At 45.9% G+C, this 17,599-nt stretch overlaps 1 protein-coding gene across 2 annotated transcripts in view; it reads left to right on the top strand.

Annotated features, from left to right (window-relative positions):
* The first annotated feature begins 841 nt into the window (after positions 1-841).
* The window catches only part of ABCC4 (ATP binding cassette subfamily C member 4), a 159,795-nt gene continuing 143,037 nt past the window's right edge, over positions 842-17,599 (top strand). Inside the window, exon 1 of one of the 2 annotated variants that reach the window (XR_008730876.1) lies at positions 842-1,089. Coding sequence is in view for 1 of the 2 variants with exons in the window: in XM_055701915.1 (XP_055557890.1) it covers positions 1,016-1,089 (74 nt within the window). In the remaining variant the exon portion in view is untranslated. The remainder of the gene's footprint in view (positions 1,090-17,599) is intronic. The other variant, XM_055701915.1, reaches the window with a different exon arrangement.

Genomic DNA, 17,599 nt, shown 5'->3' with positions numbered 1-17,599 from the left:
CTTGACCTCCAGAGGTCCCTTCCAACCAACCTCAATCATGCTGTGATTCTGAGACTGCAGAGAAATAACAGCATGGCAGGGACCCATTCTGCCAGTTACTTTTTTGTGGAGGGTAATACTTCAGGTACATTCCCCGCATTCCTATTTTCTTTGGTCTCTTCCAGTTTCCTGTACTCGTTTTGGTCATACTCCCTGTGGCAGGCCACGGTGATGGTTCTGGAGAGGAGTATGATGGTCATGTGCTGAACTTTTGAGAATTGCTTCAAGGATTTCTGCGGTGCACCATCTCCCGGAATTAAATAGGTACTTTGTACCACCAAACTCTCCTAAACATTGCTGGACGACAAGGAGTCAATTTTTTATTTTTATTTTTTTGATCGAAGTACCTGCCACACCTGGGAAGCAGAGGTGGCAACAGGCCTTTCTGGGAGGGTTCGGTCCCGTTACGCTGGGCTCGGCCCTGACTCGCGACGTGTTTTTCTGTCCGAGAGGGTGCGTGGGCGCGCTGCTTGACGCTGCAGGCGCCGTGGAGATGCTTTTCATCAGCAACGGGCACACACCGACGAGGAACCAGGGACAGAAGCGCAGAGCCCCCGCGGCCCGGCGGTGGCCCACGCCGGCCGGAGGCCCGGCCCGCCCTGAGGTGACGAGCGGCCGCCCGTGGCGCTGCGAGCGGGGCGGCACCGCCTCCCTCCCGCGGGCGTTTGGCAGCGCCGCGGGGCGGCCTCGGCCCCGCCGGGGGAGGAGCGGCAGCGCCGCGGGGCGGCTGAGGGGGGGGGGTCGCCCCCGCGCGGCCTCCGGGGCTGCCCGGCGCCTCAGCCGCCGCGCCGGGGCGGGCGCCGCGGGGGAGCGAGCCGGCAGGAGGCGTCCTGCGGCGGGAGGGAGGGACGAGGCGGGGGGTGCCGGCTTTCCCGGAAACAGCGCCGGCCGGCGGCAAAGCGGCGGCGGCCGCGGTGGGAAGTCGCCTCTGGTCCTGCGCCCTCGCCGCCGGGGTTGGCGCGGTGCGGCGGGCGGCATGGAAGCGGTGCCCCGCGAGGAGAAGCCCAACCCGCTGCGGGATGCCAACCTCTGCTCCCGGCTCTTCTTCTGGTGAGCGCTCGGGCGAGGGCAGGGGGGAGGGCAGCCGGCGCGGCGAGGTGCGGCTCCGGAGCGCCCGCCGGCGGGGAAGGCGCTGCGCCGGGGCTTAGCGCCCCTCGCCTCGCCTCCCTTGGCCGCTCGGCCCAGCCGGCAGTGGGGGGATGCTGAGCCCTGGCTAAGGGCCGGCCGGGCTGCACTTCAGCGCGGCTCCCGTGGGGGTCCGGGCGCCACAGCGACGGCCGGGGGGGATGGGAGGCGGCGGCCGGCGCAGCCCGCGCTCTTCTGTCGGCTGCCGGCGGTGACTCTGCAGCCGCGGCTCGGACCCGACCTGCCGCCCGTCCCAGCGGGCCCGCCGGGGCAGCCCCGCCGGCCGGCAGCCCCTCGCCCGCAGGTGGCTGCGGGGAGCGTGGCGTGGCGGGGTCTCCTGAGGTGAAGCCGGCGGCCCGCGCCGGGCGCTAATCCCCGCCGCGGTCTGGGCACAAGCGCGGCCGGGGGCCTGGCCGCCTCGGCAGGGCAGCCCTCAGCACGGCGCCGCCGCCCCCTGCGAGCGCGGGTTGGATTTCCTCGGTAGCTGCGGGGAGGGGAGGGCGGGAGCGTCCTCCGCCTTGTGGCCCGGGACCGGGTGCAGGGCTGCTCCCTGGCATTGTTCTGCTTCCCCGCTTGCATAACGGATCGCGGCCAGGTGTTGCTCATCTCGGCGAGGCTTGCTAATCTCGCTGTCGGCGCGGGGCTTTCCCCTTCGTGAATGAGGCGGTTTCTGAACTGTACTCTGCGTGGGAGTTTCCCCGTGTAAGGAGGGGATGGCTGGGCTGCACAGCCTGCCTGCTCTCGTCAACGCGTCAGCTGCAGCCGGGCTGCCTTGGCTCTCGGGGCGCTTAGGATGTCACACAGCGAAGGCTGGGGGTGTTATGAAGGCTGGGGGTGTTACGGTGCCGCCACAGACTTTTATGGGACCAAACGACAACTAGTCCAAAGTTAGTACTTGCTTTTTTTATTAGTGGGGACCTTGGAGTGGCTAGATAGAATCATTCAAAGCAGTGAGGACCTACGGCTACAGTTTAGTTGCTTTGAAATGTCAATAGGAGAAGATCTGCAAAGTGCAGTGGGAGAGCGTTGAGCTTGTCTATCTTTGCAGGTGCCCTTTGGAAGAGAGCAGTTCTGAGGGTAGCGCTGACTCCTGCTTCACCTACTGTAGCCTGAGCCAGGGCACACATGCTGTGTTATGTGGTGGAGGAGGGAGGGGGAAGGCAGGAAGAGAGGGCATGGCAGGTGAGGCTCTTTTTTTGTGTCTCTGGAACACAAGTAAAAATCTCTTTGATCCTATAAGCTACTCTGAGCAGGTGCAGAAATTCCTTTTGGAAGGTAGGGGGATTTTGAAAGCCCTGACAAATTTTAGCTAAAGAAATTTTCAGTCAAGGATTTTCCTCAGGGGTACTCAGTGCAAAAAGAAAGGAAGGAAAGGGAGGAAGAAGAAAAAATAAAAAAAAGGAGGTTGTATGCTTGTGCAGAACTCCCTGTGTTCAGCGTTTTAACTTGTAATTTCTTCTTTGACACCAGGGGTACCCGTGTTGGGAACAGCATTGCTAGGAAATCCATACAGAATTGGATGACCCACATAGCATTCCAGGGCTGCTTCTGGTCTGTTCCCTTTCCCTTGCCGGGATCTTGTGGTGTTACTGGTAGTTCTGCCAAAAACAACCTAGTTAGACATAAAAAAGGAAGTGTGCAGTGCTCCTAGCTAGTTTTCTGACTGCTCCCATTGTCCTTTCTTTAGGCGTTTTGTATCGATCTCCATGTATTGCAGTGAAATGTTAAACAGCAACCACAAAGCACTTTAAATTTCCCAAGTCTTAGACAAGCACTTGAAAGGTTTGTTTTACCCCAGACACATTTGTAGGTTCTCACTGTGCAAAGGGAAGAATAAGTAGGTGGCAGGCTGTGCTTGTGGGATGACAGAACTGCTGAAAAGTCCAGAGATTGATTGGGACTTCGTGCTTTATAGTCAGATGGTAGTGCACAACTGTAGGGCTTGTACTTTGAAAAAGGGTTTAGTGGGGTATGAAAAGCTTTAGAGGTTGCCCAATGTACTTTTTCTCAGGCTTCTGTAACAGCATAATTCACAGCACTGGAATTACCCTTTTAAAGTCTCTTCTGTTACCTGTGCTGCATGTCATAATGAAACATACCAGTATATACTTGTTATTTACTAGTCAGAAAACATTAGTATTTTCTAAGTGAAAATTGCAGCTGAAATGATGACTGCAGTGGCTTGAGTAAGCAGGGGCTGTCACTTTTCTGCAGGTTAATACTCTTTTCCATAAAACCAAGGCAGTATTAAAACAGCTTTCATTAGCTATAAAGCTAACTTTTAAGGGTAGTTTTAAGAATTGTTCTACCTCTCTAAAAAGTGTATAGCATCTGTCAGACAGCTGTGTGAGTACTGCTTTGGCATCGCTTCATTTTAACTGCTGTCTCACACAGGATGTTCTGAGATGTTCTCAGCTGGAGAACTCAAAAAAGAGTGCATGAGGAGGTCTGTCCTGGGAGTAGTGGTAACCGCTACCACGCGGTTACTGAAGTGTGCCTGCTTGCTCTCCATATCCGAGGTGTTGACTGCTTCTTTATATGCTGGTGAGGTCAGAAAGTAGGGCATTGCAGGCAGCTAGGCAAGAGTCCTTTTTGTTTTCATTTTATATTTTGCTGCAAAAGTGCAATTTTGCTGTTGTAAGGAAGCACCCTCTCATTTGTTGCTAGTGGTGCAGAAGCAAAGCTAAAATTAATGCCAGCAGAAACAGGATCAGACTCACAGGAGAAAAGAAGTCATGTTTCATTGAATTGTAAAACTAAGGTAATGAGTGTGTAGGCTGAAGACACATTCTTCTATTGTTCAAAGCTTGTCTTCTTGCTTTTGGGATGTGACTTTGACAAGTATGAGCTTGATGAACATTAAACTCTTACTAGTACATTCATGGGAAAGAGGAGCATCTGGATTGTGTGTGAATATTGTTATTATAATGCATCCCTTGTGTAATGTTAGTCTGGATGTTAGAAGGATAAAAAAACTGTTTGTGACAGAAGTATGAAGATCAGGGCAGTTGCAAAATACTCTTGTTTTCCATATCTCTCACTGAATTATCTGTATTAACACAGGATTATCAAAGCCCAAATTGTTGTTCTGGATGTTCCAGATGTTACTGTAACTACTGATCTTTAGAATCACAACTTCCCATGCTCACCAAACTTGTTTAAGCTCTGGCTGGTAGGTCAGTTACAGAGTTAGCAGTGCTCAGGTATATTTCTGATTTGCTTCATCTATGTTTTGTTGGGATGGTTTTTGTTTTTTGGGGGGGTTTTGGGGTTTTTTTTTGGTTGTTTTTTTTTATTTTAAGAGTGGCTCAACTTGCTGGTGAGAATGAGGGCTTTGAAGGGTGGATAGGATTTGGTTTTGGTTTTAGATCTCTCCAAGAAAGAGATAATTTATTCCAATGTTTTTCATGTTTGAACAGCTATTCTGTCATAGGAAGTGTTTTGAGTTTAAAAAGCCTTACACTCCATACTTTATGCAGTTGTGAAAAGTGCTGTTCTCATCTTTTTTTCCTGCTATGGAGGGTGGGTGGGTATTATTAAATTAATCACTATACACAGTAAGAGTGTTTATCTTTTCTGACTATTAACCCATCTTTAAGCTTGCATGTTCATTAAGTAGCAGGTATATTTTTATTTGCTTGTAGCATTTTCTCCCTTGATTTATCAAAGATGTTCTAGTTATATAGCAGATGAATTTTTACACAGTCTCTTGTTCAGGCATTGAATCTATTAAAGTGGAAAGTTACAAAACATGGGCTATGATTAAATATTTTAAAGACTGGGTAACTTTTGGCCCATGAATAATGTGAGGAGGGCAGGCTGGAACACCCTGGAAAAGGGTATTCCGTGTTTCTGTTCAGAGAAGTAAAAGAAATTGAAGTCCTGCTAAATTTCATACATGTTTAATTATTTCAAATTATAATAGTGATTACTTATCTGTAACAGACTCATTGTGACTATGACAAATTCTCAGCTCCTTTGGAGCACTGGATGCTGTCAGCATCCTAGGCTGGATGCCTTTTTATATCATCACTCGATGTGTGGCAACTGCCATTACAATAACAATGTTAAAACACAAACTGAAAACTTGCTCCAAGGCATCTGCACAGTTACGATTCCAAGGAACAAACTATTGGTTTGTCATTACCTGTTGGTGTCTGACAGCATTGTTGTTGGCTTACTAAGCATGTGCTTTAGGGAAAATGACAAAACCCCTGTCTTCTTCACAGCTGTAACTTGGAGTGTAGTGGGAGAAGAGTTAAAAAAAAAAATATTTACCTTTGGATTTATGTGTGAACTGACTGGGTGAGATTTTCAGTGATGACTGCCAAAATGTAGCTGTTTGGCCAAATGCAATCATGTCACATACCTCTTTTTGTAGCAGTGTAAATAACGACGTGCTTTACTTAACTTCTTCCTTCTCTCTCACTGCATAGCTTAGAATTGGAAGAACCACTGACTGATTTAGTTGGACTTCTGAGTAAGCCTAAGTGTCACCTGCATTTTAGTCCTGTAACTTGGCTGTCTTCAAAAGTGTATCTTGACTTGCACTGAAAGAGGTTAGGGAAAGAATTCATCACCTTTCTTGGAAGTTCCAGCTGGAGTCCATCAGTGCCACTGTTAAAACTGATCTGTGTTCCTTACAATGTCAGTGAATAGATTTGTCTGTGAGGCAGGTAACAAATGGAAATATCAAGCAGCATCAGGCTGTGTGGTTTGCCTGGGATCTTGCCTGATACCTTGTGAATTCCCACTGGCAATGCCTGAGATTAGTGATGATTTCTAGCAGATGCCACTGTATAGATTTTTGAGGTAGCTAATTTTTTTCTTTTATTGACATATTGGTGCTGGATGATTGCATACTGTAAGAAACTAAAGAAATATGTAAGCATCTTCAGTTTGGATGAACAGAAAACTCATTTTCAATGTCCAAAGAATGAAATCACACTTACTTTTTTTTTCCCCTCCTGATTGAAAGAAGACCACAAATCATACCTACAACTTTTTTAAAAGATCATGCCTTGTTTGTTCATTTATCAGATATTTAATATCCTGTAGTCAAATCTGAGTCATTCAGTCTTGTCATGGTTTAACCCCAGCTGGCAACTAAGCACCATGCAGCGGCTCACTCACCCCCTGAACCAGAGGGATGGGGAGGAGAATCGGGAAGGAATGTAAAACTCAGGGGTTGAGATAAGAACAGTTTAATAGGTAAAGCAAATACTGTGCATGCAAGCAAAGCAGAACAAGGAATTCATTCACTGCTTCCCATGGGCAGGCAGGTGTTCAGCCATCCCCAGGGAAGCCGGGTTCCGTCACACGTAACGGTTACTTCGGAAGACAAACATCATTACTGTGGGTTGTGCCCCCCTTTCCCCTTCTTCCTCCAGTTTATATGCTCATCATGCCGTCCCATGGTATGGCATACCTCTTTGGCTGGTTCAGGTCACCTGTCCTGGCTGTGTCCCCTCCCAATGTCCCGTGCCCCTCCAGCCCTCTCGCTGGCAGGGCCTGAGAAACCGAACAGTCCTTCACTTAGCATAAACATTACCTGGCAACAGCTAAACCCATCAGTGTGCTATCAACACTGTTCTCACACCATATCCAAAACACAGCACTGCACCAGCTACTAAAAAGAAACTAACTCTATCCCAGCTGAAACCAGGACAGTATATACCCCTTATTCCATACCATTTACATCATGACACACTTTCCACTACAGCCACCCTTCCCCTCCTTTGACATAATTCACAGATATCATTCCCCTAGTCTGTGGACCACCCCTGTAAAAATGACTACAAAATGTCCACAGATGTCGATTGAGTTCATTTAGTCCATGGCTTTGGGCTCCATCTGTTATGGTGGTCACTCAGAAGAGAAGGTGGTTTCTTGCATGGGGTCATTGGGCACCAAAACCAGCTCAGCTCGGGTCGCTGCTGCACTTGCACTGCATCTTGTAAGGCTTGTCCTCCCATGGTTCTGGTGGTTTCTGCTCTAGTAATTCCTACAACGTGAAACTCAAATCATGGGTTACAATTTAAGGGTATATCCATTACAGTCTCCACCCGTGGTCCCTTTGGACCAGTCCATAGGGCTTATATTGCAATGAACTTCTCCCCTTTTCCCTGCTCCAGCTTGAACTTATCTACAGACTGCAGTCCCTTGTGGTTGTACCTGCTCCAAGAGGAGCCACAGCTATGATCCACAGTCTCTCCAGGGGTATCCCTGCTGCGGCACAGACTCATCCACAGCCACAGTCACTTCAAGGTGCACCTGTTCCAACACAGCCTTATCCATGGGCCGTGACCATAGACCTGCTCCAGTGTGGCCCTACCCACAGCCACAGTCCCTTCAGAAGTAATCAGCTCCAGCATGGCCTTACCCTGGCTGCAATCCCTCCAGGGTTGTACCTGCTCTGTCATGGGCTTATCCATGGCCACATGCTTTGATCATGACCTCGCGTACAGCCAGTGACACTTCAAGGTGTACCTGCTGTAGCATAGACTTAACCACAGCCACAGATACTTCAAGGTGTACAGTCTGCAGCATGGACTTGCCCTTGGGCCACAATTCCTTCAGAGGCATACCTGCTGCGGCACAGACATAACCATGGCCACAGACACTCTGAGATATACCTGCTTGTGCATGGACTTATTCATGGCTACAGGAACTCTGGGGTGTCCTGCTCCCACACGGACTCATCCACAGGTCACAGTCCCTTTGACTCGAGTTCACGCTGGAGTTCCAGCTTGTCAGCACAGCAGCGATGCCCTGGCCACCTGCCAGCCCCAGCGCATCGCCATTGCTGTTATCAAAATGTTCCTGGGCACAGAACAGTACGATGATAAGCAGTACAGCAAGCAGCGAAAGCAAAAAGCAGCCACTAATGAGCAGTAGACTGTAATATACAGTAAGGCAAGCAAGCCCCATAGCAAGCACAGAAACCTGCCCCTTAATAGCTAAACAGAAATAACAGCTATAAATTCAAACTAGTACGTTCCAATCAAATCTGTTGTTATCTCGAACCTTTTGTGCCCCATGTTAGGTGCCAAAAAGGACTGTCATGGTTTAACCCCAGCTGGCAACAAAGCACCACGCAGCTGCTGATTCACCCCCGAACCAGAGGGATGGGGAGGAGAATCGGAAAGGAATGTAAAACTCATGGGTTGAGATAAGAGCAGTTTAATAGGTAAAGCAAATACTGTGCATGCAAGCAAAGCAGAACAAGGAATTCATTCACTGCTTCCCATGGGCAGGCAGGTGTTCAGCCATCCCCAGGGAAGCCGGGCTCCGTCACACGTAACGGTTACTTCGGAAGACAAACATCATTACTGTGAGTTGTGCTCCCCTTTCTCCTTCTTCCCCCAGTTTATATGCTCAGCATGCCGTCCCATGGTATGGCATACCTCTTTGGCTGGTTCAGGTCACCTGTCCTGGCTGTGTCCCCTCCCAATTCCCCGTGCCCCTCCAGCCCCTCTCGCTGGCAGGGCCTGAGAAACTGAACAGTCCTTGACTTGGTATAAACTTACCCAGCAACAACTAAACCCATCAGTGTGCTATCAACGTTGTTCTCACACCAAATCCAAAACACAGCACTGCACCAGCTACTAAGATGAAAATTAACTCTATCCCAGCTGAAACCAGAAAAAGTCTCTTGAATACTGCATTCATTTTTAAGTTTTGCTTGTTTAATTGCAAGATAGCTGTCTTATGTGGAAGAAAATAATATTTGATAATCATGGTTTATGACCTAGTGAAGTTAAAATATGTGGTTAAAGAGTGCTAAATAGATTATATTGGCTAGGGCAAGTGTGTGTTAACTATCAGAATGTTAGCATTTGCTATTTACAGTAAATATCTGTGCTCAGGTATGCAATTAGATTAACTGAGTATAATGAAACACTGAGGCTGTTTGCCTTTGGAATTCCCTATGTAACGTATGTTGTAGCATTGATGAGAGAAAATGTCCCTCATAATTCCTGGAAAACTTCAAAATTAGGATTATTCTGTACTGCTGGTTTTTCTTTTTTCCAAAAATCAATTCCCCGCCCCCCCCCCCTTCTAGAAAATTCTATAAGGCCTCAAGTAGAGTGGAGGAGAGAGATAATACAATTAGATTTTGGGAGTGGAAGGTTAACAAGACCAACCGTTTTTTCTTTTTTCTTTTTTTTTTTGTATCCCTGGCCCCCAACCACTTGGATACCAGTGTGAACTCCAGAGATGATTTTAATTCTTCCCATTTCCATTACTGTCAGAAAGGAAGTTGATGCAGAAATTGCTACCATTAGGTTTCAGCATTTGTATTTTCTTTTGGAAATTGAAATCATAGACCATTGTGATCAACTAGACTTTCTGCATAACTTTTTTCAGGTTTCAGGGTTTGAGCCTTTTTTTTTGTTGTTGTTGGTTGGTTGCTTTTTTCTATTAAACATATATGTTAGCTATAACACAGTTTTTAGATGCATTTTTCGAATGCCCACTCCAACTAAGTTTTTTCAGTAGTAACTAACTTGAGATTAGAAGCTCGTTTGGATGATCTGTCCTCTTCTGCAAAGTTAAAAAATGCTTTTCCCTTCGCTTTATGTAATTACTTAGGCCCTACTTCAATAAATAGCTTGTACTGAAATTTATTGTTACAAGGCATAATCTTCAGACCTGTGCATCAGATCTTTGGTATTTTGGATATTCTTCTTGGCATGTGGATGCTGGGTTTGAAATCAGTATTTTAATGATAGTCTTTGGAGTGCCATGGGTACAGGTGATGCCACTCCTCCGTTCCCTGCTTCCAGGCCTTGCAGAAAGTATGCTTTCCCCTTGCCCCACCTGGCTCCTTCCCCCCACTTTCCCTTGTCCTGTTTGTATTACTTGCCATCTGCAACATCAGGAAGAATGTTAGAGTAAGCAGGTATTTCATACCTGGCTGATGCAGGATAGATGAACAGCATGAAAGTAGCCTGCAATAAATCCAATCAAATACCAGTTGAGTTACCGTCAGCATCAGGAAGTGGATATTCAGCAATTTAGCTGCTTACACTGTGCTGTGAAAAAGCAACAGCTTGGAAGATGAGATGAAGCTAAGTATCAAAGGTTAATACAGTTTGGCATTGGAACTGGAAGCCTGAAGGGCGTTTCTGAGTTAATACAGCTTTGAAGTAATTTCATTGTATTCCTATTTTTTCCTACTGTTTAAGCTGCAGTAAGCTGGGGAGGGAAGTTGCAACCAAAACACCAGTTGAAAAGTATCTGAAGAAGTACCAGAACTTACTCTGTTTACTTTATAAATTGTAGATGACTGCCTTAGTAAGGGTAAGTGGGAAAAGGCAGCTTACTGAAGAGGATGGGCAAGCATCTGAAATAGAGATAGGATTTTGTTTTAAAAAATCATCACATGATGATACAAACTGTTGTGAAATATACGAGTTATTGCAAAATAACACTGGAGACTGTCAGTGTGTGTCCTTCTGTCTGTACATCCTATCCCAGCAGTGCTCCTCCAAACTGAGAGCAGTGGGAAATGAACAGTACAATGAAGTAGGTAGACACCTGAGGTAAGCCGTGGAGGATAACCAATGTGGATTTATAATCAAAAGGTCCTGTGAGGAAACCCCTTTATGTCACAAAAACCCCAGCTCCAAAGTAGGTGAATAAAGAGAAAGAAATACATGCTGCTTTGCAGCTTAGTAGTTGAAGTAGTGCTTCCAAGCTGCTCAGGGAGATGAAATCCTACTGTTATGGAAGAATTTGAGTAAACAAAGACTCTCCTGTGCAACTGTTGAAAAATAACTGGACATTGAGTGTAAACAGATGATGCTTGTACTGTAATGGACAAATAGGCTAAAGAGGAATGGGGAAAATGCTGTTTATAAATCACCTCCTTAAATGAAGTAGTTGATGAGCGTATACAGGATGTGGCTTTGACTGGGTACTTTAAAATTACCAAGAAGTTAAACTTTTGCCTATAATGACAAAAGGAAAAAAAATTCTATTTAGGAAAGTAGTCCATGTAGTCTGTTTTTTCTGAGATGGCTAGTGATAAAACAAGGGCTTTTGTGAAGCTGGTGTGAGCAAAATTTTGCACTTGCACAGAGGAGGATACTCTATGTAATGTGTTAATGAATGACTGTGGTGCAACTTGTTGTGGGACTAAGGGCAATTGAAGCCCGGGGTGCACCCAGGGCCCTAACAAAAACATCCATTATTTTGGGATGTTTTTAATTTATGTCAGCTTTGTAACATAATTGCATATGCTTCTTGGCTGATGTTTTATGACGAACTCTCAGTTTATGGAGAACTTGCAGTACATGCATGGGTTTCTAGAAAGCTCTGCAAGCCTGCTCTGCAGTGTGAGAATGGTACTTTTTTGAGCATTTGCAGGCAGGACATAATGTAAATCCAGGGTACAGTAGGTCCCATCCCTGGGTTAATAAACCAGTTGAGCTGGACATGGCTTATTAGTTTAATGTACCTATCTGTAATGTTTTTCTTCCTTGACTGAAAGGAAATTCTTTTGGGATGCTAGCAAACCTAATTTAAAAGCTTTCTCATTTAGGAAATTTTATTTCATGTATGAAACAGAGTAGCATGGCTATTCTGATTGCATAATGACCCTGCCTTTCAGATGGCAGGGCCTGACTGTCTTCCACAGTCAGAAGGGGATGACTTGAGACCTCCCCTTGAAGTCTTGCTTCTCTTACAATGGTAAGAAAAAACTGTCTGTCTGAGCGTTTTCTGCAGACCTTAGAGGCTTTCCAAAATCCTGGTGGAGTTGCTCTAATTACAGCTGGTAAAAATTGCACTTTCCTGAACAACCAAGTGAATTGTGGCTGGTTGACTATGTTGTAATGTTACAGGGTGTGTAATGTCAGGGCCCAGGAGTAGGGAAATGCAGGAAGTGAGTGTTTATATTGTGGCCTTTGTGTATCTGCTGTTTCAGAAATGAATCACTTTCTGTTTTTATCAGTGCCCAAGGTACTGCTGTAGAGGTGGAAAGCTTTTTGGGGTCAGAGCAGTGAGTTACAGTTTTGCAGTTGGCTATCTCTTGGGTTTGTACCAGGTTACGGAGTGATTTTTTGATTTATTTTTAATCTGTATTCCTAGTGACATCAGTATTCTGGCAGTAACAGGGACTAATTCTGGGCTTCTTTCCAGACTGATGTCTTTGATCAGCTAATCGCCTTGATAGAACAGAGGCATTCCCAGCCGAACAGAAGGTACTCAGGATTCTTCCAGATATTCACAGTTTTATGTGTAGTTCATGCTGGCAAAAATTTGGGCTAAGCTCTTTGGAAGGCATCATGTGAACCCTGTGTTTTGAAAGAATGACTAAAATGAGGTGATGTGCAAGAACCAAATAATTTTTCAAAATTCTTAGCAAACAGGAAGATACCTGGGGAAAGAGAAGACAGTGATTAAGTGGTCCTATTTTTATTTAAGTTGAACAGCTTCTTCAGAAGAAAATACAGAAATGTGGGACTGAGGTGCAAGTCTTTCCTCCTTGCCACATCGCTTCTCTCTTTCTTCAGGCAATAGACTGGTAGTCCATTTTATGTCCATCCGTGGGATAAGAGGAGTGGTTTGCATCACTATATGTATTTCCTCCCTTTCTCTAGGTCATCTTTAGTTTTGTTTATCATTTTAGCTTTTTTATTAAAGAATAATGCAGCTTGCACAGTTTCTGTGTTCATAACAAGTTCTACTTTTCTGTGGGCTTTTTTTTTATCCCCCCTTGAAGATACCAGTGTTAGCTGATCTCTGTTTGGACAAAAGACATACCACTCTAACAAATAGTCTTCCTGTATGGCTAAGTTGAGGTTTCAGGGATGTTTTTTATGTAGCCATTGTTTTATTTGCCAGCTTCCTTTAACAGTACTCTTAACAGCAGTCTTTAATTTAACTGAGCCTTCAGGTAAGAGAAGGGCTTGGTTCTTTTACTTGTTGGGAGTGTGTGACTCGAGTAACGGTGGGCTGTGTGAGATAGATTGGATCCAGTTCTGCTGTAAGTGCAGAGAATTCCACAGGGTGTAATCTGCATGTGGCGTCCTGGTGGAATTTGTTACTTTAATGACGGAATATGTGTTCAGGATGCATCAGGGATATGGTGAAACTTGACATGTTCTTGCCCTACTGAGAATTTGCAGTGGATAAATAAAGACCTCATTCTTGGGCTGAAAGCTCTTTAAGCACTAAGTGTAATTTGAAAAGAAAATTGTTTAACCTTTTTCTAAAGTTATTCAAGTACAGTCCATAGTAACACAACATACTGTTAAAAGCTTTTACACTCCTAAGACCTCCATAGCAGTAGCTATTGAAGATGAGTGTTTTGGGGGGAAAGTAGTAAGAAAGCTCAACAGTGGGTGATTTTTTAGGTTTTTGCTTCTTTTTCTGCATTTTTTTTCCTAACCCTACAAAAACTTGTGGGCTTCTGCTGAGTCTTTGCCATGTTGTCCATTATAATGAGTCACAAATTGAGTTCCCACAGTTTTCTGCATACTCTAGATTGGTTTTCCTTGCATTCTTTAATGTTAACATAGAGGTTGTAGTGCAATACATTACTGTTTTCAAAATTACGGTTTTAACTATGGAAAAATGTGAGAAAACCTGAATTTGCACTAGGTCTCACTGGAAGTAATAGTCCAAAACCCCTGAGATTTTTGGCAGTTTTTACCTTGCACTTTTGTCTCCATCTGCTACTTAATTTGGAAATACAGTCTCATAGCATGTACAGTACTTGATTGGTATGGAGATGGGGGGACAGAAGGGATTTGCTACAAATCTAAGAACTCAGTGGGGTAGGTGTATCATCAGGAAATTTTTTGAGAGGTTGGCTGTAGCAATCTTACAGACTGGAGATGGTTATCATCTGGGTCCTTTGCAAGTGGACTATGATGCAGCTCTGGTCTGCACTTTCTGCTGCTGTTGGCTGTAGTACTGAATCAAACTGACATCAGGATACAGCAGTCACCCTCAACAGAAGCATTTTTCTTCCTGTGGCCTGGTTGTGGTTTTTCACCATATGTTGAAAAGCATAAGTAAAGGAATGGTGGAATGGTGTTCTACAGAGTAACGTTAAAAGCGTTGGTTTATTTTTTTTGAGTGTGTATTTAGGTATATTTTTAAAGTACCTTGTATTTTCCTCTGTGCATTCTGCTACACGCCAATAGTGGACAGCACTGTTCAGCACTGGTGAGGCCACACCTGGAGTCCTGAGTCCAGTTGTGGGCTCCCCAGTACAACAGAGACGTGGACATACAGGAGAGTATCCAGCGAAGGGCCACAAGGATGATGAAGGGACTGGAGCACCTCTCCTACGAGGAGAGGCTGAGGGAGCTGGGACTGTTTAGCCTGGAGAAGAGAAGGCTCAGGGGGATCTCATCAATGTACATAAACACCTGAAGGAAGGGTTGTAAAGTGGGTCTCGGTGGTGCCCAGGCTTAGGTCAAGAGACAACGGGCATGACCTGAAACACAGGAGGTTCCCACTGAACATCAGGAAACACTTTTCCATTGTGAGAGTGACCAAGCACTGGCACAGATTGCCCAGAAAGGTTCTGGAGTCTCCATCCTTGGAGCTGTCTGGACATGTTCCTGGGCAACTAGCTCTAGATGGTCCTGCTCGAGCAGGGAGGTTGGACTGGATGACCTCCAGAGTTCCTTTCTAACCAACCTCAGCCATTCTGTGATTCTGTAATAAATATCCTATTTATGCTCTTTGTTAAATGTCAGAATGATTTTTGTTTTCGCCACCCTGGCAGCAGTAGGGAGCTAGTGGAATCTTGTAACTGTTTCCATAGATGTGAGAAGGATCGATCTCTGTATTTTCCTGAAAAGGGCTGCCTCATCCTCATTCTAGTGCTAAAGGAATTGGAGAAGATAACTTCTCTATCCTTTTCTGTCAGAAAGGAGACTTGTTTATGGAGCACACTGTATGATAATACTGATGTTGCAAGAGGAGGAATGCTTGGTTTTGGCCACATGTGTGAACTGAAGTCTGCAAATCTTTCCTGTAACTGTCTGTCCTGCAGCAAATGGAGTCTTTCTTGTCCAGCAGGCAGAAGTTACTTGAATGGCCTTGAGATTATTTGCCTCACGTCTGCTTTTTACCTGTGGTCGACAGCAAAAACTGAGGCCAAAGAAGAAATGTTTCAATGGAACAGATCATGGTGTCAAATCAGGAAGAAGCTCCTCTGCACAATTGATCTTTCAGACATTTTGTCAGGAGCTGTAGGGAAGTTGTGGCAGTGATTTGGGCCCTGTTTGATCAAGCAACAGACTTGTCTGACAAGTACTTTCTGTTCCTAATTGTACCTTTAACATGCATTGTGGACTTAACAGCTCACATATACACATCTTCTGTACTCACTCCAAGAGTTTAAAAGGGCTGTTAGGCATCAAAGATGCTACTTTAAGGATAGAGGCTTAATTTTTGCATGAGTCACACATGCTAAAGAGTGAAGGAAAAACAGTATTAATCCCATTTGTTACATGCAGTTGTGCCATGGAGCCTGTGAAAATGTTTTTTGCAACAGTTCTATCTTTGAAGAAACTCTCTGAGCCTCTTCTTCTAGGGTTCAGTCTGCCCCTCCACCCTCTTTAAAACAAACAACAAACTCCTTATAAGACAGTGTGTACAAAATTTAATTGTAACGTGCCCGAGCAAGAAATGCAAAGCTAGTTGATGAGTATTCGTAATCACTGTTGTGGTTATGAATAAATAAATGCCCTCATTGTAAGCCATCCCAGTTTTGAATTCTCACAGAAAATAATACACTTCACCTGGGGCACCAGGTGCTCTTTTAAAAACTGCATTGGTGAAGTCAGGGGATAATTAAGCATCAGAAACTGAACAGCAGTTATGAACTTTCACAAGCAATTGACCTCAGACAAATACCTTTCTGTGAGTGCAAGAGTAATTTTTCCAGAACAGGTCCATCCCTGACCTCTTGGCTCAGATCATGTTGACCAACAGAGAAAGTTCATGTGGGAAACAAGCCTGAGAGCCAAAATCCACATTTCTTCTGGAAACCAGTTGTCCTGGTATCAGCTGGGATAGAGTTAATTTTCATCTTAGTGGTTAGTACAGTGCTGTGTTTTGGATTTGGTGTGAGAACAATGTTGATAGCACACTGATGGTTTTAGTTGTCGCTGGGTAAGTTTATACTGAGTCAGGGACTTTGCAGTTTCTCAGGCCCTGCCAGCGAGAGGGCTGGAGGGGCACGGGACATTGGGAGGGGACACAGCCAGGACAGGTGACCTGAACCAGCCAAAGAGGTATGCCATACCATGGGACGGCATGATGATCATATAAACTGGGGGAAGAAGGAGAAAGGGGGGGCACAACCCGCATTAATGATGTTTGTCTTCCGAAGTAACCGTTACGTGTGATGGAGCCCTGTTTCCCTGGGGATGGCTGAACACCTGCCTGCCCATGGGAAGCAGTGAATGAATTCCTTGTTTGCTTTGCTTGTGTGGGTGACTTTTGCTTTCCATACTAAACTGTCTTTATCTCAACCCATGAGTTTTCTCCCATTTACTCTTCCGATCCTCTCCCCCATCCCACTGTGGGGGAAGTGAGTGGGCAGCTGCGTGGTGCTTAGTTGCAAGCCAGGGTTCAACCGCGACCCCAAGTATCATGGGTTCAGTAGAGAGACAAAGGAAGTGGCAAACTGCAAGTTCCTTAACTCCCCTGTTCCCACAAAGCCTTGCTGGGTCCTGCACTTGGGAAACACACCACTTACAGGTTTGGGGCAGTGTGGCTGGAAAGCTGCCTGGCAGAAAAGGACCTGGAGGTGCTGGCTGACAGCCAGCTGAACATGAGCCAGCAGTGTGCCCAGGTGGCCAAGAAGGCCAGCAGCATCCTGGCTTGTGTCAGAAACAGTGTGGCCAGCAGGGCCAGGGCAGTGATTGTCCCCCTGCACTCAGCACTGGTGGGGCCGCACCTCAAATCCTGTGTTCAGGTTTGGGCCCCTCACTGCAAGAGGGACACTGAGGTGCTGGAGCGTGTCCAGAGACGGGCAACGGAGCTGGTGAAGGGTCTGGGGCACAAGTCCTGTGAGGAGCAGCTGAGGGAACTGGGGTAGGTTAGTCTGGAGGGGACTTGCAGAGAGACCTTATTGCTCTCTATAACTACCTGAAAGGAGGTTGTAGGCAGGTGGGGGGGGGGGTATGTCTCTTCTCCCAGATGATGAGTGACAGGACAAGAGGGAACAGCTGCAAGTTACACCAGGGGAGGTTTAGAGTGGATATTAGCAAAAATGTCTTCACTGAAAGGGTGGTCAAGCAGAACAGGCTGTGCAGGGAGGTGGTGGAATCACCACCATCCCTGGAGGTGTTTAAAAAGTGCCTAGATGTGGTGCTTAGGAACATGGTATAGTGGTGGACTTGGCAGTCCTGGGTTGGACTTGATGATCTCAGAAATCTTTTCCAACCTAAATGATACT

Source organism: Falco cherrug, chromosome 2 (assembly GCF_023634085.1).
Source record: "Falco cherrug isolate bFalChe1 chromosome 2, bFalChe1.pri, whole genome shotgun sequence".
Lineage (NCBI taxonomy): Eukaryota > Metazoa > Chordata > Aves > Falconiformes > Falconidae > Falco > Falco cherrug.
The sequence above is the reverse complement of the archived record's forward strand: the minus strand, read 5'-3'. Positions and strand labels throughout refer to the sequence as shown.